The sequence below is a fragment of the Pithys albifrons genome, chromosome 1, assembly GCF_047495875.1.
Source record: "Pithys albifrons albifrons isolate INPA30051 chromosome 1, PitAlb_v1, whole genome shotgun sequence".
In the NCBI taxonomy this organism is placed as follows: domain Eukaryota; kingdom Metazoa; phylum Chordata; class Aves; order Passeriformes; family Thamnophilidae; genus Pithys; species Pithys albifrons.
The window spans coordinates 93,458,996-93,483,696 of NC_092458.1; the positions used below are offsets into that span (position 1 = coordinate 93,458,996).

Consider the following 24,701-nt stretch of genomic DNA (forward strand, 5'->3'; position numbering starts at 1 on the left):
CTGTGATGCTGTGCAGTGTTTCAGCCCCAGAGCCTTCCTCCTCCTCCCTCCCTGTGTCGGAGTGGGGAGGAGGCGGGTTCTGCTGAGCTGTTAAATCCTGAGTGAAGTTTCCCCCATTTCCAGTGGCCACCGTTGTCTGAGGCTGGTTCAGAGCAGGGCTGGGGTTGCCCTGACATTTCTGGGACCGCGGCCAGCCAAGAAGAAAAAAAGCCGAGTGTTTTACAATTTGCTTTTGTCAAAGTGTGGAGAAAAGGGAAAGGGAAGCGTCCTTTCTTTTTTTTTCAGCATCACATTCCTGTGTTTTTCTTCAGCCTGGAAAATATATTAGTGCTGCTGCTTTCCTCTCTGCAAACAAAGGAACTAAACGGGACTGAGGAAGCAAGGATTGGGAAAGAGACTTGGGAAGTATAAAACAGAAAGACTTGGAGAAGCCAGGAATTCCCTTTTCTTAAATGTAATCCCTGCCTGTGTGGGTAACCGGCACAGCAAAAACCCAGACCTGCAGGTAAATGGAGAAGCAGAAATCACAAAGGAAATTTCCACTAACCTCATCCTGCTTGTCAAGAAGGTGAAGAAGAAAGTTAAAAGATACACAAGGCAGGCTCTGGGACCTGTTGGGCTGCAAAAAGATAAATCACCGAGCAGCAGCAAAGCTGTATGGTCTCCTTTTAAAGGAAAAAGACGTGAAACCTCATCTCTGGAAGGGGAAGGAACTTCCCTGAGAGTGTAAGTTTCAAGTTAGCTTCTTGGCTTTCTGCTGTAGGTATCAACCCTTTCTCTGTGTGTCTTTGCATGTGTGTCTAGTGAGAGCATGAGAGAGACAGAGAGAGAGAAGGATGCAGATCATAGTGCCCTTTTGGATAGACAGTGTCATGTTACAGAAGGATGATCTCATTTTTTCATAAAATTGTGTTTTTCCAAAAATAACAGTAAAATGTACCAAGCCACTAGGGCAGGACTAAGGTGTAATCAGCACCTATAAATCACAAAAACTAGTGAGCCTATGCTTTGCTTTGTTATCACTTGTGAAGGCTATCATCATACTGTTAACATCTAACTTTTTCTCCTCCCCCCTCACACAGATTGCACAATGAACTGGAGGCCAGCTCTCAGCCTAGCCCTGCTGTGGGCAGCATGGCTAGTCTGTGGCTCTGAGAAGACAGAGAGGCTAGCAGAGAGAGGGAGTCATGGAGTTAGGAAAGTGCCCTTGGCTTCCAGGTCTTCCAGGAGTGTCCTGAGGAGATCTGGAGCATCCCTGAGAAACTCAAATCCTCAACACCCTGTCTCCAAGAGGGATTTTTCAGCACCTGCAAAGCCACCTGCCAATCTCCTGCAAGGGGAAGCACGTTCCCAGGCCAGGAGCATGGGGACCAGAATGCGATGGGTACAGAGACTCACAGCTGCAGCCAAATACTCCAAGTCTGAGATGATTAAGGATGAAGGGATATCCTCTGCCTCACAGTCACGAGTGGCACGTTTCCCTTCAGGGTCAAGTTCCCCCAATGTCCTGGCCAGCTTTGCAGGGAAAAATCGGGTGTGGGTCATTTCTGCCCCCCATGCCTCTGAGGGCTACTACCGCCTCATGATGAGCCTGCTGAAAAATGATGTTTACTGTGAACTGGCTGAGAGGCATATCCAGCAGATTGTGTTGTTCCATGAAGAAGGGGAAGAAGGGGGAAAAGTCAGAAGGATAACCAATGAAGGAAAAATCCTGGAACAGCCACTGGATCCTGCTCTCATCCCTAAGCTCATGAGCTTTCTGAAACTAGAGAAAGGGAAATTTGGCATGGTACTGTTGAAGAAAACTCTGCAGGTGGAGGAAAGGTATCCTTATCCAGTCAGGCTAGAAGCCATGTACGAAGTCATTGATCAGAACCCCATCAGAAAAATAGAGAAGATGAGGCAGAAGGGCTTCATCCAGACTTGCAAAGCAGCTGGGGTAGAGGGGCAGGTAGTTGAGGAAGGCAATAATGGGGACAGCACCCAGCCTACCCCTGATGGTGAACATGTCCAGGTATTAGGAAGGAAGGAGGAGCCAAGGAAGAGCAATAACCAGCCAGCAAGGACCAAAACAGTGAGGAAACCAATGACAACCACAGTGGCCACTCCTCTGCCTACAGTAAGGACCACTACCCTCCCTGCCACCACCACAACTACTCATGCCACCACCCGTGCAGTGACAACAGCAAGCCGGTCTACTACAACAACTACACCCCTTCCCACCACACAGAGGACCTGGACCACCAAGTCACATTCCACCACAGAGTACCACAGGCTTCCACTAGCCCCTGATGCCACCACTCCCCGAGTCGCAGCCTCTGAGGACTTCTACTCTCCTGTGTGGAAAGCAAACCGCAGGGACCGGCAGCGCGGCCACACAGAGAAGCAACCAGCAGCCACGCGGAAACCAAACAAAGCTGCCCACTATGACAGTTTCACTGAAGTCCCAACAGCTCCCTCAATGCACTATACAAAGGCAAATGTAGGTAGATTTAAAGATAACCGAACTGACAGAAAGGACTATAACCATAGGGACCTGAATTTCACACCAGGGCAACACAAAGCGACTAAGACTAAACCACCAAAAAAGAAGGCCCAAGAAAAGATACTGAGTAATGAATATGAAGATAAATATGACCCAAGCAAGCCTGCTAATTCCCATTTAGAGGAGCAGTTTGCAGCAGGAAATATTCCCCCAAAGAAAGGAAAAGAATCAAAGAAGCATGAGCGAATGGATAAACCTGAGAAGAAGAAGAAGAAGGACAGACTTGAGAAGCAAAAGAGTGAGAAGCAGTCCAAGAAGGACAAAGCTGAGAAAAAGAGCAAGCAGGACAAAGACCGCAGCAAGAAGAACAAGAAGGGCAGCAGGACTGAAAATGAGGATTTCCCCAAGCCCAATAAGAAGCCTTTCCTACAGCCTCCCAGGAAATCAGCAGCCAACCTCCTGGAATATTTTGAAGGCAAAAGGCGGCTCATTGTAAGTAACCTGTTCATCTGAATCTTATTACCTAATTGAAGTCATATCTCCCTCCTAGCAGGAATATATGGAACAGTAGGTTTATGGTGGTTTTTTATTATTTTTTTGGTGCTTTTGTTTAAGAGGTAAAATATGTAGACCCCAAGCAATCACTTTCAACATGGAAGGTTTTGCAGGGACATACTGGAAATCTTACATGCAGTATAAACATCAGTCATCCAGAAATTAGGCTAAAACGTCTTTCTAGTCCCTTCCATGAGCCACCATATAGCCATCAGATTATCTTGTTTCCATTGGATATGTGGGTGTCAGGTTCTGCATCATTATGACCAATAAACTGAAGTTCAAGTGTGGATTACATCCACTCATCGCTTTCAGGTACTTGCCAGTGTTACCACATTTCAATGCTCAGCATGTTCTGCCAGCTGGCACACCTGCGTCGTATTGGTGCTGGTGTCCTAAAACTGGAAGCAAGCCAGGTGGTTTGGCAATACTAATGCATGTCTGACTGAGGATATGCACAAAGGCTTGTGATCAGATGCCCTGAGGGATGGTTAATTTGGGATTAAGATCTGATGGGAATTTGGATTCAGATCTCCTAGACATCTTCAGACATCCTGGGCAAATTTTATTTTGGTTTGTTTTTTTTTTCTCCTGCTGTTTTTATTAAACTATAACACTCTAGTAAATTTTCAGGCCTGAGAATTTCAGCATGGACTGGAGTTCCTTTTCCCTGGGTTTAACAGTGTTGTAAGTTTTTCCAACCCACTTCACCTGGGACAGGAAATGATTTTAGTTGTACTACAAATGCTTTTTCTGGAAGATGGCACATATCCTGAAGGGTACACTTTGAAAAACAGTTCTTTAAAAATGTTGTTGTGGAAGCTGGTTTCTTGCAGTTATTCTACTGCAAGCTGGCCTGCTTCCCAATTATTGTCTGATAATCAGTGTCACAAACATACCTTTGACTTTCCTGCTCCATATTCCAATACAAATAGCTAAGATGCCAAGCTAAGATGCCAAGCTAAGATTTCAGCTGTTGGAATTTAATTAATCATTCTGCTGATAATTCGTGAATCTGAACAGAAGGCAACTTTCTTCTCCTCCTCCCCATTTTTCCAGCTGTAGGGCTAGCGCTGGAAGTGGAAAAAAGCCATATATTTGAAAAATTTGAACTTGACTGAATTTTGCAAATAATGTCTTAGTTACTTGTTTACTAATATTTAGTCAAATCAAAAGCTCTGAGATAGAAATTGTGCACAAGTTTGGATCTTTGAAATCTGGTCTCAATATTGTGGCTTCCAAGAATATCTGTAGCATTAGGACAAATAAAAACAAACTTGAAACAAAAGAGCCAAAAGCAATGCTTACAGATGTCAGGCTGCTAATTCATTACAACACCACAGTCCTGGAAACTTAAAGGGCTGTCTGAAATTTGAACCTTCTGATACCAGGCCACCTCTCAGCTGGATCTCCAAGAAAAGAATTGCACAATCTCAGGGTATCAGGCCAAAACTCACTGAAGACTACTGACTATGCCATGCTGCACTTCACTTTTCCAGAACCTGATGCCATCCTCAACCTGCTTATTCTGAAATTTCTCGGAGAATAGTTTTGATTTGGTTATTAGTAAAAGCAGTGTTTGGACTTTACTATATCCTTGCCATGCATGGCACATTGGGAAAAAAAAAGAACTAGTCAAGATTCTTTGAACCCACACGTGTGCCGATTTGCATCTCCTCCTGTCAAACTGTTCAGTTCCATTAGGGTTAGTCCTGTCAGTTAATGAACTCTGTCCATGAGTCTTTAAACTCGCCCTCTAGAGAATTAAACCATACTGCTGCAGAAGTGGTTCTATCCAAGCTGTTCCCTGTTGCTTTTGCATCTTTCAGGTGCTTTAATAGACTGGTTTCCAAGGACATTGTTTCAGCCCTTTTTCAAAGGTCTTTTGAGAGGGACATGTTTTTTTAAGTTCTGCATTATTAAGGATTTAGGATTTCAGTGTGAATTTCAAACATCCAGAATTTTGCAGGCTGTTCTGGGTTAAGTTCAAGTAATGACAAATATAGGTTGCAGGTGCAGAAACTGGGAAAGAAAACAACATTGATTTTGAGTCCTGCAGCCTCACCTCTCTATAGTGGAGCTTTTTTGCAGTCTTGCTAATATTGAGAAAATTTGGCTTAGTAAGTCTGGGGTTTTTGTTTATTTCCCTGTGGTGATGAAATGCCAACTGACAATTCATATACAACACTCTATTTATACCCACTTGCACATATATGCATATGCACACACATGTGCATGCAAACGAGAGCCATGAAGATAATCACAGAGCTGGAGCACCTCTCCTATGGAGACAGGCTGAGACAGTTGGGGTTTTTCAGCCCGTAGAGGAAAAGGCTTAGGGAAACTTTATAGCAGCCTTCCAGTACCTGAAGAGAGCATATAAAGAGGGAGAGTGGAAGTTGTGGCTACCCCACCCTGGAAGTGCTCAAGGCCAGGTTAGATGGGATTTTGAGCAACCTGGTTTAGAGGAAGGTGCCCCTGCTCACGGCAGAGGTGTTGGAATTAGGTGATCTTGAAGGTCCCTTCCAACTCAAACCATTCTGTGATTCTATGATGCAGATGCAGATGGATACAGTGTATATAATGCCTGGGTTAAACCAGTCCTGGCACAAAGCTTTGATTTGAAGTTTGCTTTGCCTCTTAAGCGTTCCCTGCTTTGTTCTTCAAGGTTTGATGGAGCAGATCAAATTCTGACCTGTCTCTGCTTTCCATCTTATGACCTCCAAAACTAGGAGGACAATGCAAAACCAATGGTCTAGTTTTGGTCTCAATCCTCAAATCATTTTCTTGAGTCCTGTTTTTTTTTTCATTTGAAGCATTTCTATGCCATTTAAAAGCAATGTGTTACATGCTTATAGCCCAGAAATCATATCCTCTTTCTGTCTGACTCTCATTCACCTTCATGTTCCAATGCTGCAGTTGTGCCAGAGGCCTTTGCTTAAATGAGAGGCAGATCTTACAAGCTCAGAAAGGTCTTTTACACTTCAGTACTTTGATGAACTGGATTTATAAGGAGTGTATCATAAAAATTAGCCTCCAGGCCCTACAAACTTCAGAAGGTAACTAGAAAACTATTTCACCTGTTACAGACTAAAGCATAAGTTTGCAATTGAAGGATTTTGGTGATTATTTGTGACATTAAATCATAAAAGTTGGATCCAGATTCCAGCTCTCTTTGTGTTTGGGGGATCAGTGGCAAGTGCTTGATTGCAGTGCACTGCTGCTAGTTAGAAAAATGACATTGCTAGAGTGCAGCATCCCTAGCCACCTCCTGGTGGAAACTGCTGCATAGAACCACACACCTTCCCGGAATATTTGCATCTTAGTCACTGGTCTAGGTCACATACTTTAAATTTTTTAAAATTAAATCCTTGAAATTCTTAGAAGGCAAACTGTAGAGATTTTTGTAATTTTGATGTTGTAATTCTTCTTCTTCCTCTCCTTCCACAGATGTGTCTTCTAGCAAATATAAGTCCCATAAGACATGAAAGTGGCTTAAAACAAAAAAAAAACCAAACCAGAATCAGCTATTTTCAGATGAGGGCACAGTGGCCTTATCAAGTCTTCAAGGTCTTATATGGCCATCAGTTACATAAGTATTCATGTAGCCTATTCACTCACCCCTTCACAGTCAGAGCAGTCACCGGGAGCTCTTCCTGGACCATGGGATAAAGCCAGAGCAGTTGCCATGTTCCCAGTGCTCCCACTGTGAGTGAGTAGTGGGAATCCTAGATTATGGCACCAGTGAAGGCTGTGAGGGACACCTGATAGGACTTGCAGGGCAAGAGATAAAAGGAAAGTACATGGTTTTCTCTAAAATCTAATGCTATTCCTTCTACCAGAATTGTGGAGAGAGAGTGGAGGAGCTGTTGCAACCAGCTGGACATGCTTCCAAAAGTTTTCCTGTGGCTGATTAAACACCTTTGGGTTAGGCCTAGGCCTGAAGGTACACTCCAAACACTAATAAATGACAGTTTTATGGGAAAAAGAGCCCAGTTTGCAAACAGTGACTAGTTTTCCTTCAGTAAAATATTAATCTTCTTCATTCCTTATACTAAACAAGCTCTTTTGTCTCTGCCACCAACCAGCTGATCACAACCCCCAAGGCGGACAACACCATGTATGTACAGCAGCGAGATGAATATCTGGAGAGCTTCTGCAAGATGGCCACGAGGAAGATCTCGGTCATTACGATTTTTGGCACCATGAACAACAGCAGCATGAAAATTGACCACTTCCAGCTAGGTTCTTTTTTTCTAATGATTTCTTTACATTTCATAGGCACAATGTAGACATCAAAGGAAGAAATCTCCCCAGCTTGGGTTAAAATCTAAGCAGGATCACTTTTTGTGATCCAGTAGACTTTCAAACCCATTTCTCCTCCTTCCATGCTGACTACGTCCCTTTCATATTTACATAAGTGTCTCTGGTATTTTCCACGTTTAGGTTTCCATTGCTGTAATTTGAGTGCTTTCAGCTTTGTGGGAATTCCTAAAGCCAGTAAAACAGTGGAAGAGCAAAATAACAGGAAAAAAAGAGATTAGGGTATGTGACAGAAAGAGGAAATGAGGCTCAGCTCTACAAATACCCTGAATACCAACCTCAGTCCACCTCAAAGATTGCCCTAATACAATCCCCTTCTGCCACTGGTTTTTGCATGACATCAGCCATCAGTGGCTATATACTGGCTAGCAAGATTTAAATGCTACTTAAATAAACTGGCTGTTGTCATGACAGAGAGGAGAGTGGGGGCAGGAAACACTGAAGGGAATTGTTTGAGAGTATATTCAAAATTTGTTCCAAGTTAATCCCATTTTGGAGTTCAACATCATTATCTCCCCACTGCCATATAATACTTTCTCATGCCTTTGCACCCCTCATAAGATCCTGGAATTTTTCATTTTTGAGGAACATGCACTGGGGTCAAACTCAGGGCAGAGTAGCGTGCTAGTTAGAACCTTTGCCATAGAATCACAGAATCACAGACTATTCTGAGTTGGAAGGGACCCAGAAGGATCATCAAGTCCAACTCTTAAGTCAAGGGCCCACATAGGGGATTGAACCCATGACCTTGGCATTATTACAACCAAGTTTTAACCAACTGAGCTAATGAGTTCCTTCCTTTCCCAAGATCAGCCTCCAGAGCCAGGGAAGGTCCAGGTGCATTTTCCTCTCTATGCTGGTAAAGAGGTATTATTTTTAGAATATTTCAACCACAGCCCCTAGGTATGGCCAATCTTAAAAAATTTGCACCAGCATACCTAATAATTAAAGGTTTACCATTTGAAGACTTATCACCCCTCTTTCCCTGTGAATCATGATACCCATTACTGTGACTGCTTATTGCTGGCCCTTGTAAAGAGGTTCATCTTTAATTTAGAGTCAGAGGTTTTGGAGGTGCTGTAAGTCAGACTATGCAGGACCTGCAAAGTAGCTCGTTCAGACATATTTAGTGCCTCATACTTTACACAGAGAGTTCCCATATAGACAGGGGACACTGGGGGTCCACTGCTCTTAGGCAGCTTTGAAACATCTGCTGTCAGCATTCAGGTCCTGAGGAAGCATTCACCAAAGCCAGTGAGAACCCTTGCTTTCATAACAATAGTGTTTAGACAAAGACTCCAGGTCCCAGTCCAGCAAAGCACTTAAGCTTGGGTGTCTCTTGAATCATGCGAACTATCTCATTGCTGTCTGCATCTAAAGGTTAACAGCATTGTGAATGCTTTACTGCAGGAAGCCAAAGAAATACAAATATTCTACAATTCTATTCTACAAATAGAATAAAAGCTGTTAGTTTTGCTTATAGGTCCACCACATCTTTCCTCTCAAAGTTCACTTGGTTTTACCAATTTACGGGGAAAGATGTGTGATATCAAGAAAGCTCAGCACCACAACAGCTCCAGGGTGTTGCAGGTATATGTTGCACATAACTGGCCGGAAGATCACAGATTTATGTCTGGCTTCCAGCCGAGCCTCTGCAACTCTCAGAGGGATAGGAGCTAGTAGGGGACCTAGCATTGCATTCCTGAATGACACTGAATCACAGATCCTGACAGACTGTTCATTCGTGCACCTCCATGACAAATCTGGAGCAGAATTTTCCACATCAGGCCAAGGTTACTCAAGGACATTTTTTGTGTGCCTAGACCCATCTGCCTGTCAGTGGACTGTTTAGGATTATATTTAGCTCTAGTCTGGCTAATAAACAGATATTCACTCTGACATAGACCATACTCTTTCAGACTGCTTCAAACTTAACCTACAACTTTTCCTAAACCACAGAAGTGTATATTAAAGCTGAATTCTCACAGAAGAAATTAAATTGTTGAAGAAAATCAGGAAACTTAGAAGGCCATAGGTTAAGCCTTACATAAAGTTCACCTTATCATTTTGCTCAAAACACCAAATCCTGAGCTTTTTAGAAAGTTTAAATAATATAAACGTCTTTCTTTTCTGTATCTACCTTTCCTGTTTGCATGGCCTCTTCAAGGTTCACTCTCTGTCAGCACCAGAGGCAGCAAAAGCTCTAAGAAACATTTTGTTCACAGCATGTGTGCTAGTGAGAAGCCTGAGCACCCACCACGATGAGGTCTGCCTGGAGTGCTGCATCTTGGGACTCCAATACAAATGAAAACAGCAGAAAAGTCCACAGAAAAGACTTTTCACTTGAAATTTCAAACACATTTAGAAACACTGAATGAAAGAGCTCATTGACACTGGCCAAGATCAGCTCATAGTGAAACCAAAGAGTATTTCCCAGTTTCCCACTGGAATGACACAAAAGCTGAGTGTCACTTCTAAAGAGTAACTCATCTTCACAGACTCTGTGGCTGCCAAAGATATATGGAGAAAAATTTCCACACTCTTTCACTGACCTTTCCCAAAAAAGTGAAGAGAGTGAGAACTTTGTAGGTAGCAGCAGATGGTCTCCACTCCTAAGGTTCATCATGCTGAACCCAGATGCCCTCTATGAGGTGGAGGTCAGGGACAAGCAGTGAATTGGAAAGAGGCAATTAGATTAACTTCTTTTTCCCCCCCCTCCATAGAAATCACTTCCAAGTAGAAAGGCAGGCTGGGCTTAATGGCTTTATTTTTTTCTTGAAACATTTTTCTGTATCATCATCTGTAATTTAATTTTGCTCTTTTTATCATAAGTTCTGAAAGAAAATCTCCTAACCATGGCACTCCAAAGTGCTAATTTCATATTGTTATCTAGAGTTTAAATCAGAAGAGTCCCATGGGTCAGGTGGTCAAAGGTACTGCTGCACTGCTGTTTTCCATCATATTTCACAGTAGCAATTTTTGCATTATTCTATCTCCATCTAGGCCAATGAGATAGTCTTTGCTTTCAAACATGATTTTTTGCTGTATGCTTGCCATTAATAACATGTAAATCTCACTTATGAAGCACTGATACATGATTTACATATGCTTTATGAAATGAATAACCAGTTACCATATCCAGCAACACATCCAATGGGAAATTGATAACATTGCCTGTTAATTCTTTACCAAGCTTTCAACTGAGGTACATATAACCATGAAAAACCATATATATGACATCTATGGCTTGATTAGTATAACAAAATTTTAATATTTGCTTGTCTTTTTTTCTGTAAGAAGTGGGTTCAAGGTGTGAAAAGTCAGATTCTGATTCAGACATTTACTGAATTTTAATTGAGAAGTTTCATTCAGCCTGTACACAGATTGGACCTACTCCAAAATTTCAAACAGATCAGTATTGCTCCTTAAAGGCTATGGATGTTTAAAAAATTAGTTAGAATGCTTTTTTGTATAATGAATCAAATATTCTCTGTTGCTGTGTGCTCAACTTCTGTCATTTAATCTCATCTCCATTTGCTGGTGAATAATTATGGAGCAGGGGACTAGAAAGTTGTACCTCTGCATTTTACCTCTTGATCGCCTGTTGTGTGTCTGACTTCAGGCAGATCACTTAAGGCAAGGCTGTGATTTCTAAGTGAGAATATGAATATTAATATCCATAGTGGTGTCACAGAGCATAGACAAGTAATGTTTGCAGGAAGTTCTTGGGTACCCAGGTGACAATGCCCTTTGTGTGGGATTTAGCCTGTCTCTAGCTTTCCAGGCCCACAGCTGCATATGGAGGCTTGTTCCAGCACTTGCAGTTGTGTAGGGCTGTGCTGGATGCTGCAGCTGAGGCTGAGCTGATGACAGGAGGCTTTCAGGACTTGATCCTGATATACCCCATGGGAAGAAAGGAACCTTGGTACCTCCCCAGGCTTGTATTCAAATCTCTGTCTTCAGAGGTCTTTTGCTTCTCAAATGTTTATGAATGTTTTCTTAGGATGGAGCACTGAGTAGGTACAAACCATTCTCAAAACTAAGTTTTTGCCTGTCAGAGTGCTCGATAGGAAATGGACATCAGCAAACAGATGGAGGAGGGAGTGCCAAAGCCGGCTATATAGTGAGGTATGCTGTTAGGATTGCAGCATTCAAAATACACTTGCTGGTTTCTTATAGTCACTAAACCCTACATGTAATTTTTTGAGACTGGCAAGGTTAATTCTAGCGTCCTGGGCAACCTCAAGCTATTCTAGCTATACTTTACTGACCTAAATTATCTATGCTGTTTCATTTGCATATGGAGCACATTATCAAAATTTCTGTTTTCTATTCCAGAATTGGCTGCATTTCAGGAGCTGGTGAAATGATTAGTACATGCATATACATGAATGAGACATCAAAAAAATTTGAAATATCTTACCAGGAAATAGCAATATTTTCCAAAAGAATTTAGAAATGTTCAATATTGAAGTTCATATGCCCTAAGAAAGGATGATTTTCAAAGAATATTGGGATTGAAAACTGGATAGTTAAAAGCCATAATGCTATACTGATGTTTTTTGATATCTTGACTATGCAGCAGGAAAAGGTCTTCTGGGAAATTAATTTCCCCTTTTCTTTCCAGTTTGAAATTAAAGGCAGAGTGCTGTGTGACTCCACGACTATTTTTATTTCTCCTTTGTCTTCCATTAAGATAATGAAAAGCCCATGAAAGTGATAGAGGATGAAGATCTTGTGGATCAGCAGCTCATCAGTGAGTTGAGGAAAGAATATGGGATGACCTACAATGACTTCTTCATGGTGCTGACAGACACTGACATGAAGGTCAAGGTGAGGGTTTCAACTCTTAAAAGAAAAAGCACTGGAAAAATGAGGGGGGAGGGGAGGTGAGAAGCAGAGGGAAGAAAAAATTTATGAAATTACATTACAGCCTTTCATGTGAGATACACAAGAGACTGATGCAGGACTCGGTCATTGCTGGAGGACAAGAGAAAGAGCACCAAGAAATTTTCAGGAATTAGGTAGCTATCTTCATTTTCTGCAGTTAGGAGATTTCAGCATTGTAGGTTTCTACTGGGATGGTGAGGAAGTGGACCCCAGCTGACAGGGAGTTTAATGTAATACCTGGCATCCCAAAACATGCAGTTTGGCCACTCAAGGGGATGATGGTACATTGTATATGGACAGTCCTCAAGATGAATGACCTTACAGAAGAATATAATGATAATTTTTTGCCTGCAATGTCTTGTCCTTATCACACTGGGCAAATACTGAAAATATGTCCCCTCCAAAGGGCTGTCTGAGTGCAAAACCAATAATATTTTCCATGGATTCTAATCTGCTTTAGGGCTTGTTACCTTTGTGTAAACAGGACCACTTGACTCTCTATATCCTACAGTGCTGTGATACATGCAGAACGGGTCCAATATGAGCATCCTTGTATCCATGTTTTTTCTCTTAACAGCAATACTATGAAGTACCCATAGCAATGAAGTCTGTGTTTGATTTGATTGACACCTTCCAGTCACGAATTAAAGACATGGAAAGACAGAAAAAAGAGGGCATTGTCTGCAAAGAAGATAAGAAGCAATCTCTTGAGAGCTTCTTATCCAGGTATTATCTTCTGTTTTTATCTGTTGCTAGTTCTACTGATTATTGTCTTACAGAAAAAATACCCATGAAACTATTTCTGTGATTTTTAAATACAGATTTTTCAGTATTTATAGTGTTAAGCAAATACAGAGATGCAGCCAGAGCTGAATGAAGTCTTGTACAGAATGCTGGAAGTCAGGAAGCATGTCATGTTTCCTGACTGACTTCATCTTCTTTGGACACTGACTTTCAGTACCTCAATTCAGTACCTCCCATCATCACATGGAGATAGTAACACTGATTTGCATTAGAAGAGCAAATAAGGATTAATTCACAGATATTAGCTCAGTGCTTTGAATGTATGAAGCACAGTGTTTATGTGTTTTGATCATCAACCATCCCAATCTTATTTATCCCATTCTAATCCCTTCCATGTACTTCGAATCAGTAATTAATTCTCTGTAACTTCCTTTTTATCCTGCTTGAGACAACAGTTGGTCTTTGCCAGTATTAGTAATGCATATTACTAAAGGTCTTGCAGATGTCTCTTACAAAATGTTTGAGAGACCTTTTGCAGAAAGACAGTTTTGTTTATGTAATGTCTATATGCCGTGTTATTGTTCTACCTGTGAGACCTAAATTCCAGGCAATAAATATGTCTGAACTATGGGAATTCAGATCTACAGAGGAGCCGTGTGGCTATATAGCCCTCTCTGTCACAGGACAATTTACGTGAAATTAAGGTGGCCCCTATCACGCTAGGCAGGCTTTACCTGTTACAACTGTGTTCTCCTCACCTACTATTGGAATCCATGGGAATATACTGTTAATGCCAGATGGCTTCAAAAATAACTGAGGTGGCATGAGGGATTATGATGAGGGAGGAAAGGAGCAACAAGTAAATGAATAGGTTGTTGGTTCATAAACTTTTTAAAATTCTATAGCCACTTCAACCGAAAGAGAACCTTTAACAAGATCCACCACACTCACCTCACCACCTCCTGTTTAGGTCTCAGTGATTCATCCCAAAGACTACCAAGAAGAACCACAGTTTGGAAACAGCTGATCAACACAAGAAAGAGATTGTATGCTGGAAAGGGACAGGCCCCAAATGCTTTTTGCTTAGAAACAGCCCCAGTCATAAACATAGATTATAAAAACATGGCCAAAAAATGCAGAATGTTGCATTTATAAACAGAACTGCCACTCAGAATGTATTTGTTGTCTGTGAAAGAAGCATCAGGCTTTAAATATTGGGTGGACTTCTCTAGCCACGTTAACTGGTCAGATTCCCAGCAAGATTCATTCCAGCTTTGTATTCCCAGCAAGATTCATTCCAGCTTTGTATTCCCAGCAAGATTCATTCCAGCTTTGTTCAAGATTATATTCCCAGTTGAACACAAGCCCTGGCCTGGTCACCCTGGTGTTGTTCATTGGGGAGGTCAGTCACAATAGTGCAAACATTGTTCTTAATAAGCCTGGCTGGAGTGAAGGGAGATCATGAGAGTCAGAGCCAGCTTGAGTAATGCTTAAAAGTCACAAGTATAAAGAGGAAGCCTTTGAGTTTGGGAGATCCCCTGCAACAGTGGGGACAGAACTGGCTGTACTGCTCTCTGGGCTCACAAATCAGAACAGAAAGCAAAACAGGTAGAAGAGGAAGAAAGGATACACACAAGGAAGGTATGGCAGATTTGTCAGGAGTATTGGTCCCTGGCTTCTGATGTCAGAAATAAGGCACCAGTCTGTACATTGGTGTTGGTGAAGTAGCAGCAGTGAAGAACCAACTGAATTAATTTCTCGGTAAAACGTAGCCCCAGACAAGCACACCAAGCATAGGGATTGCCTGGAGTGGGAGAATAAACAGCTTGAGTGGCTTTCAACATGTTTCAGCTTTGTGCATCTCCCAAAAAAATACACAAAAAACAGGAAGCAATTTGAGAGCCTCTCAAATCAACTCACAGTTTTGCCCAAAGCAAAATATGATTCCACAACTACATTCTCAGTCACTGTTCATATGTAGCCAGGCGCTTTTCTATCCAAAATATCACAAAGATTATTTTGTTACCCATTTTCAGAACAGTGATACAAAATTTCCCTCCTTTCCTTCACATCACATATGTGATTCTTAATACTTCTCATTTTTATTCACGTAACTGTACACACACAGACTCAGACACACACAGATACATACACATCTTTGCTGTTCCTCCTGGGCAAGATTAAAATTGTGGTGCTTTGCTTTTCAAGGATTTAATTTTCTAATTTTAAATACACATATAAGTATCAATCAACAAGACAAAGACATCAGTATACTCTGCTCTTTTAACGACTTCTGTGGCTTTGAGCAAGTCTCACCGTATCTTCATCTTCTCTCCAAGTGAAGCAGAACTGACCCATTGCATTAGCCTTTGAGATCTTCACACGGTGCTGCAGAAAAGCAGGCTATTATTGTAACAGAATAACATCTGCATCCATTTAAAAGATCATTTCCTGCTATAAAAATATCTCTGTAGCTTGGCAAATTCCTATAAATCTGATTTATTTAGTTTTCGTGGAAGAGTACCTATATTCAAAAAAAAAACTTTTTGAGGAAGTATTAAAACCCCGTAGAGTTGGAATTTTTAAATGTTTCAAGTGTCCTTATGGCACTGTCTTTCCTTGACCAGAAAATGGAAGGACGTCCTTGCGCAAAATCTTGGTTAGATGATTCAGTCCCTACTAAAGAAATATTTCAAGATTTACCTTATTGCCCCATGCATGCCTTATATAGCCATAGGCTCACAGAAGCACATACTCAAGCTTCCATACGTAAGCTCAGACTTAAAGCCATGTTAAAGTTATTTGGAGCAAACGTGGTAGAAGGGAAAAAAAACAAGGTCAGTGATTATTTACACAGAAGTATGAGTTATGTCTGAAATGAAGATACACCCTAATTCTCAGACAGCCCTTGGACTGCAAAATAACTGCGCAGTTCCAGCAGTGGTGAATGATGTAAAAGCTAAATGCCTAGTGAGGGATTCCACAGGAATCTTTCTCTCTTGAATATACACTTCTCAGCATTTCTGTAACTACTGAAGGGGGGTTTGAGCAAAGATTGGAAGCTTTGCAATGTTTGTTTAGTGAAGCAGTGGCACTGCAGGTGTTTCTTTGAAAGTTTTGGAGTTGTAAAATTCAAACCAGGCTTTATCATCTCCCAGTGATGGGCAGAATTAGAAACATTTCCCATCCAGCTGTTACTTAGAAGTTGAGAGGTATCACAAATCTCAGCCTACAGAGAACAAAAATGCTTACAGAACTTGAGTCACATGTCATGACCATGCCCTGTCACTCTCTTTTTTCAGGTTCCGATGGAGAAGGAGGCTTGTAGTGATCTCTGCTCCCAGTGATGAAGACTGGGCTTATTCCCAGCAGCTTGCTGCTCTCAGTGGACAAGCCTGCAATTTTGGTGAGTCAAAAGAAATTATATCCTTGCTCCCCCAAACCACATCCTTCCTGGTGATGTGATGGATTCCTCTGCTCAAGTCTGAACACAGACAGTCTGAGGAGCCTGACAACTGGAAAGTTTCCTCCAAATTCAAGTAGAAAAGATTGTGCTAAGCAGGTAGCACAGCATACTGACAGCCAGGACAGCTATACAAAGTATTCCTTGGAACTATTTATGTGAGGCAGAAAATGGTAGTGCTCCAAAGCTTCTCTTCAGGCTTGTACTTCAGGAGAACAATAGTATTTTCCTTTTTGTACTGCATAAATTAATAACATAAATAAAATGCTTTGGGAAAGGCAGATCCTGTAACACCCAACTTAGAAATGGGCCAGGCATCAGGGAGATGCATGAACATCAGGGGTTTCTTTAATCTTCCTTCCTCCTCCATTGCCAAAACCTGTAAAAATATTAATGAAGGCCACTTTAATCCAATAAAGGCCCTCCCAGACCCATAACTAGGTACTTAGGATCCAACTACGTAGTCAGTGGAGACAGATGGACTCCCCTAGGCAGCAATTAAGAGCAAGACCCAGAAACACTCTTCTGTCTTTTCAAAATGAAGCACAGAGAGACTTACTTGTTAAGTTCCTAGCAATGCAAATACCATGCAGGGTATAGACTTGACTCCTACAACAGGAGGAAACAGGTCTCATGCAGCAGCTGGTATTTCATTACATTTCAATTATACTTGAAGGGAGGTCTGCACAGTATCATTGTTTATTCAGTCACCTGGCTTTCCTTCAGAGCATCACCATCATCTCATCTGGTAACTACCAAAGCAAACTGTGACATGGACTCTTTCCAAAGAGTGGAATGTAACCAAAACAGTTGATTGTCCCCATGCTTTTAGGGACACCTTGAAGGAGATGCAGTGAATTTCTAAAGACTTTGTCAATCGGTGTTTTAACTAAGTGGAATGTTTACAAGCATCATACCTCCAAGTTGCAAAACAGTTATATCAAAGATTTTTTAGATTGTACAGATGCATTTCACATGAGCAGTTTCGGTCATCCCTAAGGCCTTTCTTCAAAGCAGAGGCAACAGGCCAAGTTTGCAGAACAAATTAAAGAAGTGAGTACCTGTCATAAGGTATCCCTCCAAAGCATTCAGAGTTTAACTGGGATAGATTATATTGCCTCTAAAGAATTTGTTGCTGTGTGTATGATAAGTAAAAGCTTTACTACTGAACAAAACAATGCAGAAACATTCTGGATTTGGGAGAACGGCCTCTGCAATTTACTGGCATGCTTGATGCTTGTATCCCTGTGTGACAGAACCACACCACCACACTCCTGCCCTTGGGGAACCAGCAACAGCTTTTATGCAGCTGATACCACATTCATGCGACACATCAGTTTATCCCTGTGTTTGGAACAGGTGGTGTCACTGGCAGGGACTCCACAGAAATCAGTAACTCTTCCAGTCCTGAGACTGGGCCCTAATTTAGCAAGCGTAGGCTGATTAAACTGAAACCTGCCCAAGGATGAACAGAAAGATCTGGTCTGACTCAAAACCTTCATTTTCTTCACAGGTCTGCGCCACATAACTATTCTTAAATTGCTAGGAGTTGGAGAAGATGTTGGAGGTGTCTTAGAGTTGTATCCAATTAATGGTAAGCAACTGTTTTCAGTACTACCCATGACAGGCATTACACAGTGCTGAGTGCTTCTTTGCTTCAATTTCTTTAGCAGGATGAGTATGACTGCTTTTGTTTGGTTTGGTTTCTTTTAAAAAATAAGGTGACACAAGAGCAAACAAAAGCTTTCTTGCTGTTCCTGTGCTAAACATTATATAGTGTCTTCAGGACAGAAAAGCACAAATATCTAGAAGTCATCTCACATCTTTACCTCTCACCTAAACTCACAGCCCCCAGTACACTCCTTTGCTAGTCTTGTTGTAAAAGACAAAGGGACATCTGTGCCTTTCACATGCTCAAGAGTTTGCAGGGCTAATAGAACACATAGTCAGCAAATTCTCCTATTTGTGTCCCTCATTCCTATTGATAGAATGACTGTGAGTGAAGAGGACTCAAAGATCATCTGGTTCCAACCCCCTGCCATGGGCAGGGACATCTTTCACTTGATAAGGTTACTCAAAGCCCCAACTAACCTGACCTTGAACACTTCCAGAGACGGGGGATCCATCTGGGCAACCTTCTCCTGAGTCACCCCACCCTTATCCTAAAATACCTCTCCCTTATATCAAATCTTAATCTACTCTCAGTTTATAATTCCTTGTCCTCATAAAAAGTCTCTTTTTCTCCATCTTTTCAAGTCTCCTTCAAGTATTCCACTTGCATCTCAGCAGGCTACTTCAGGTAGATATTCTTAAGAGAGCTGTCAGGGTACTTTTCAAATGCTACAGGTTCCTCTGTTACCTAATACATACAACTGCCTCCATCAGTAAAGGAACAAGGACAGAAAGGAGCTTATTTATCCTGTCTCTGTTCCAACTGTTCTTTGCATGAAAGCATCCTAGTCCTCCTGTGGCATAGGAACATTAGGTTCATCTGTAAGAAAGAATGAAAACAGAGGAAGCAAATGTCACACTTCTTCCATCAACATTCTTGAAGCCTCTGCTTATTTTCCACAGAGCTTGGTTATAGTTTCTATTAAGATCAATAGACCTCTTTTCAATATACTTGTCTAAACTTACATTGAATCCATGTTAACTTCTAGCATGTGTTCTCCTGTGAGAGCTTCTAGAGAGGTACCTTTTCTTTGTCCTGAATATGGCCCCTGTAGCTGTGTTTGATACGCCTTATCTCTTGCCTGGGGAAAAAGGTAAACATTTAATCCCTATGCATCCCTGCAGTGACATTCAGAACTCTGCAGACCTCTCTCAACTGATCTACACGACAGATTGTAGTCCCCACTTACTTGGACATAGAATCACACAGAGTTTATTCCCAACCTGTGATCAGCTTTGTTGCCCTTCTGACTTTTTTACCCCAGTTCTAATATAGTCTTTTGAGGTGAGAGAACCAGAATTTTATGCAGGGTTTAAGATCCACACAAACAGTAAGTTTCCCTAGTAGCATAATAATACTATTTTGCTATTATTTTCCTCATGGTTTTAACATCTGGTTTTGCTTTTGGCCAATAGTGAGCAGTGAACTAGCCTTTCATGAAGCTCTCTTTCACAGCCCTAACATCTCACTGTCAAGTGGTAATGGTCAATTTTCACCATTTCTTGTGTGGAGTCAGAAAAATTTTCACCATGTGCATCTCTTCAATCTGAATAGCATTTCTTCCCTAATTTTACTAATTAATCACACAGTCTTACAAGGATCTTCTGCATGCCTCACAATCATCCCCTGCCCTAACTACTGTGAGTATCTTCACACTCTCAGTGTACTTCCTAATCTCCATCCTCACACCTTATGTGCATCATTTACAAGTATATTGAACAGCCCTGGTCCCAGCACAACCACAGAACTTCACTGATGACCTCCCTCCACTACAGGCAATCATTCATCTGCCCGTCAACCAAGCTATCAAAGTACCTTTTGAAGCCTTCTGCAAATCCACATAGCCTATAATAGCCAGACAGCCAGACCACGCTGAACCACCTGCTTGCTGACCTCCTTCAGAGAACCTCAAACCTCTAATGCAGGATGCTGCTTTGTAAGCATCCTGCTGCCAACCCAAATATGTATATATGTGCCCACTGATCTCTGTTGTCTTACAGATTCTACTAATTTACTCAGCACAGACTTCACACTTAAAAGCCTGGAGTTCACCAGATTTGGACTAGAGCATGTATTTTGACATGGACATGACATCTACCACATCCCATATCTCATACATCATGAGCTCTGTGGTGCCATTAATGACCCAGCAAATTCATCCTGCAGTTCTTCTATCACACTTCAGTTCTTGTGATTTCTTTCACTGTGACTGTTGTTCACACATGCCTTCTGTAATACATGAATTGGTGGCCAAAGCTGCATAGTAGTCAAAGAAGTTCATGTGCTTTGGATGACAAAAAGATATACCACATTCCAGTAGCTTCAGCTTAGAGAATAAGGACAAGTTTACTAAATCTAACAAAAGTGTTGAAAAGACATCCTTAGTTCACAGTAGAGCAACTCCATTTTAGATCCAGGAAATCCTGAACTTCTAAATTACAAGCGTCTTATATTCCCAACTATTGGGTTGTATCCTATCTCATGTTGCTAACTCGCTTACCTACAAAACCGTCATTGCCTAAACAAAACACCAATGCTGTTTTCATGTGATCACTTTCTAGGAAGCTCAACCGTAGACCGAGAAGACATCCCAGCTAATTTGGTGAAAGACATTCGAAATTATTTTCAAATTAGCCCAGAATATTTCTCCATGCTTCTAGTGGGGAAAGATGGAAACGTCAAATCCTGGTATCCTTCTCCGATGTGGTCCATGGCGATTGTGTATGACCTGATTGATTCCATGCAGCTTCGGCGACAGGAAATGACGATTCAGCAGTCGCTCGGCATGCAGTGCCCAGATGATGAGTATGGTGGGTATGGTTACCATAGCTACCACCAGGGATATCAGGAAGGTTACCAAGATGACTACCGTCACCACGGGAGTTACCACCATGGATATCCATACTGAAAAGAGCAACTTACCCTGACAGCTCCATGTCTGTCTTCTAATAGCTATCCAAGCAATCTGTGGCCAGTTGCAGAAAGTCTTCCCAGGCCACCTAGATATCCACGCCTCGTTCTTCTGCTGTTCAATCAAGGGACATTGGTCATTTGCCTTCTCAAAAAACACAGAAGCCTTTACAGTGAAGCAATTCAAACCAGTAGTATTGAAGCTTTAAACAATAAAGACTCCTTTATATTTTTAAACCTTTATAAACAAAGACCATCAGCAGGTGCTGTTTGTGTTAAAACCAAACAAAAGAGACCCCACAGCCTCAGTCTATGGGCACTGCAATAGGACAAGACACAAACTGTCCAACATATGTTGCAATGTGCTTTTTAGTGTTTTTTCTAAGGAGAAAAAAAATTATATTTATTGGAAAGTGAAATTTCATTATTCTTATGGAAAAACAAAGAATCATATTTCAGACCTCCCCCAGAAAAGGAAACTTTTAAGAAAGAAGCCTGGGGCATGCTCTTTAAAAGTAAGAACAATAATAATAAAATCTTTTTGAAACATCTTGTTTAAAAAGACAGCATCCCTTCTACTGTGCATTAACATTGTAAGTAGCTGATTTTATCAATGAAAATAAGATTTATGGCTATGGCAGAATTTGTTTCAATACAATATAATGTAAAGTTCTTCACTACAAAGCCTACTGCATGGCCATTTATTCTTTAATTGTGGTCCCTGTTCTCTTAGGTCCTGCCCACCTCACAGTTAAATCTAAGTTAATGAGAGCTAAGTGGAAACACAAACCAGAGTTAGCATTGTCTGAAATACAGAAAACTGAGAAGCATTATTTTCATCAGAAATACAAATCTCATTCACATATATTTTAAAGGAGTTGTAATTAGCTCTCTATAATAATGCTTTTAATTAAACTATTACTCTAAATTTCAAATTTTCTTTTACCTCTTTTTCTCATACTCTCCCCCATAAAAGTGATCTAGATTAAATGTTTATAAAACTTTTTGAGATTAATTTGATCTGCTAATCCATCTCTATTTCTGCCACACTTTCTGAAATGGTTTCCTTCTCCCCTCTCATTCATGTCTTGGGGCATTGAATCTCTTGTATCACCCTACCCTGCTGAAACCAGTGGCAGGATCTGCACATACAGCCATGGTTTCAACACCATTTGGGTTAGATTTCTAAACATTAGAGACACAGCAGAAAGCTTATTGAATATCCTGAAGTGAAGAAGATACCATGCAGGCCTTCAAAATGACACAATGCTCACTTCTAATGTTGAAGATGTGCCTGACCAGTCACATTTCTTTTTATAACCCATGATATGACTGCATGTCACCTATAGGTAGACGCAACAAGGCATTCATAGTAGGTTTTGCCACCACAGCTGTAGCACAGAAACAGGGAGAAGGACACAGCCCTAAGGTGGCTGGAGTATGCTCTGCATGTGTTTTACTATTTTCCAGATTTCTTCACTCAAACCCAGATGCTTTCTTTAGAAACTTAGCCACAAAAACTCAGATGTTGCTTGCCCTTCTGAATATCAGCAAAGCGGACAGATGTGGAGGTCACAAGGCCTTAGCTTTACAAACCTGGCCATCCTCTGGGGCGGGCTGCTCTCTGTATCACAAGGTCTAGTCAGCACAGGGTACAGCTCCTGACTTACCTTTCTCAGATGACTGGAGCTAAGTGGTGGAAGGCAGATATTTGACAGAACCATTTTGAGACGATTGCTGCCTGCAGAGAGTTTCCAAGTTCTCACTGACTACAGCACTCCCACAGCTGAAAGCAGTGGACAGAGAAATTTGAAAAAGCAAACCCAATCACAGAATAGGATGATTCCTAGAAGGAAATAGAGTGTCTTGTACCTCACTATTAGAAAACAAGTGCTTATTGTATCACTGTATTAAGGTCAGCTGCCTAACTTCCTTGCCTAAAGCAAAAGCAGAGGAAAGTACACCGGATGCTTAACAGGCACCTCCTATCGACAGAAAGAAAAACGCCTTTGGGGTGTTTTCTTTCAGGTGTTCACTTAAACTTTCCTGTAATTTTGTTTGTCATGTAAAGTCTTTAAATGAAAGCCCTTTTAACAAACCACATAAACCAAATGTCCTCTGCTGAGCTGGAGGAAGATACAGTTAACTTACAAAAAAGAGTGAAACACATCCAAACAGCCTTTCTTTTTACCCCTGCCCAAAATTCAAAGTTCAGTTGTGCAAGTACCAAACTCAGCCTAGGCAATCAGTGGGAATTGCATTAAAAAGACAATGCCAAAAAAGTTGTTCACTTCTCAGGGGAGGTTGGGTTGGGCTCTTAACCAAAAGTACACATTCAAATATTCATAGCATTTGAGAAAGACTGTACTGTTCTACATTCTGGTGCCTGTTTCTGCCTTCATTACAAAGCGGCTCGAAATAATCATGAACTTTTAGCAATTATTTAAAATCCTGATTTTGCAACCTACTTCTCCCTACAGAAAACTAAAAGCAAAGTCAGAAGGAACATCAAGTCAAAGTATTTCAATGACAACATGTAGTTATCTTGCAGGCTATAAGCATTCAGGAGCTACAATACTTCAAATGAAGACTTCATCTGGCAAAGCACAAGTCAAATCCAAACCACTGATTCTGTCCCTGCAGCATCACTTCATGGACAGACTTACTGAGCTGAAGGTCCTATTCCTACAGACCTCGTGGGAAGATTCCACATGCTAAGAAAAACCTTTTTCTTATACATATTTATCAGATTTGATTCAGCTCCAAGGTGGCTCCAAGTCTGCCTTTGAAGCTGCTCCAATCATGAAATAGCTGAAATTAACAAAATAAATACTGCTTTAATTGGCTTGTTATAAACAAGAAACATGAACACACCTCTCTTCCTGGGATTTTTTGTGAACTATTTCCTCAAACCTGGAGGGAGGAACATAACATCCTCAGCCGCAATTAAGTTCAAACATTTGTGAATCTGGGCTCTAAATCAAAGCTTGGAAAGACCTCTCTGCCCAATGTATTCATTAAATGCTCTGAGTGCCAAACTAATGTTGCTCTCCAAAAATATCCTCATAAATTTCCCTGTTGTCATTTGAGGCAAAATATAGTTAAGCTTTCCAACATGGAGAAGTTTCCATACAGTGGAAATACTAAATCAAGAGGGATTTCACATGATCTATCTGAAACATGTAACTCCATAGGATTGCTCCCCCCTTGCTAACCAGGGCTGCTCTCCAGCTGACAACCCTTCACAATCACTTCCTCTAACAAATCTCATTTACACACTAAATTTGAACATGGCCATGGATAGTCCAGCAGCATAGAATTGCATGACTGTGCTTTTGGGTTACCATACACATTCTTTTATTCCAGGATGATGCAAATCCTTACCCACTTTTAGGCAACCATTAACATTCCTGTTGCTGTAAGGGAGATAAACAGTTCTCTTCCATTATTACAAGAAACCTGCCTGGCCATCCAACATAATCTCTCTGAGACCTCCAACCTGAAGCCAAGAGAAAGATTTCTACATGTTAGACAGGACCAACTCCACAGTGCAAGTAAACACTTGGATCAACACTTGTATAACCAATATCTTTGTCAAGTAAGTCACATATGATAGGACTGGTGAAATTTACAGAGGGCAAAATTATTAAGCAGGACAA

At 41.2% G+C, this 24,701-nt stretch overlaps 1 protein-coding gene across 1 annotated transcript; it reads left to right on the top strand.

Annotated features, from left to right (window-relative positions):
• The first annotated feature begins 108 nt into the window (after positions 1-108).
• Positions 109-22,057, top strand: CCDC80 (coiled-coil domain containing 80). Its single transcript, XM_071560797.1, has 8 exons — positions 109-726; positions 1,083-2,977; positions 7,129-7,285; positions 12,060-12,196; positions 12,831-12,979; positions 16,300-16,403; positions 17,974-18,054; positions 20,694-22,057. Exons 2-8 carry the CDS (start codon positions 1,091-1,093, stop codon positions 21,038-21,040), a joined length of 2,862 nt encoding a protein of 953 aa, XP_071416898.1. The 5' UTR covers positions 109-726; positions 1,083-1,090; the 3' UTR covers positions 21,041-22,057.
• Positions 22,058-24,701: the final 2,644 nt, after the last annotated feature.

What these genes read in the sequence shown, in the direction of transcription:
- CCDC80 (XM_071560797.1), top strand. Translation starts at nt 1,091, where the DNA reads ATGAACTGGAGGCCAGCTCTCAGCCTAGCCCTGCTGTGGGCAGCATGG. An exon ending in AAGGCAAAAGGCGGCTCATT is followed by an intron (nt 2,978 to 7,128) that starts GTAAGTAACCTG and finishes GCCACCAACCAG; the next exon opens with CTGATCACAACCCCCAAGGC. An exon ending in ACACTGACATGAAGGTCAAG is followed by an intron (nt 12,197 to 12,830) that starts GTGAGGGTTTCA and finishes TTCTCTTAACAG; the next exon opens with CAATACTATGAAGTACCCAT.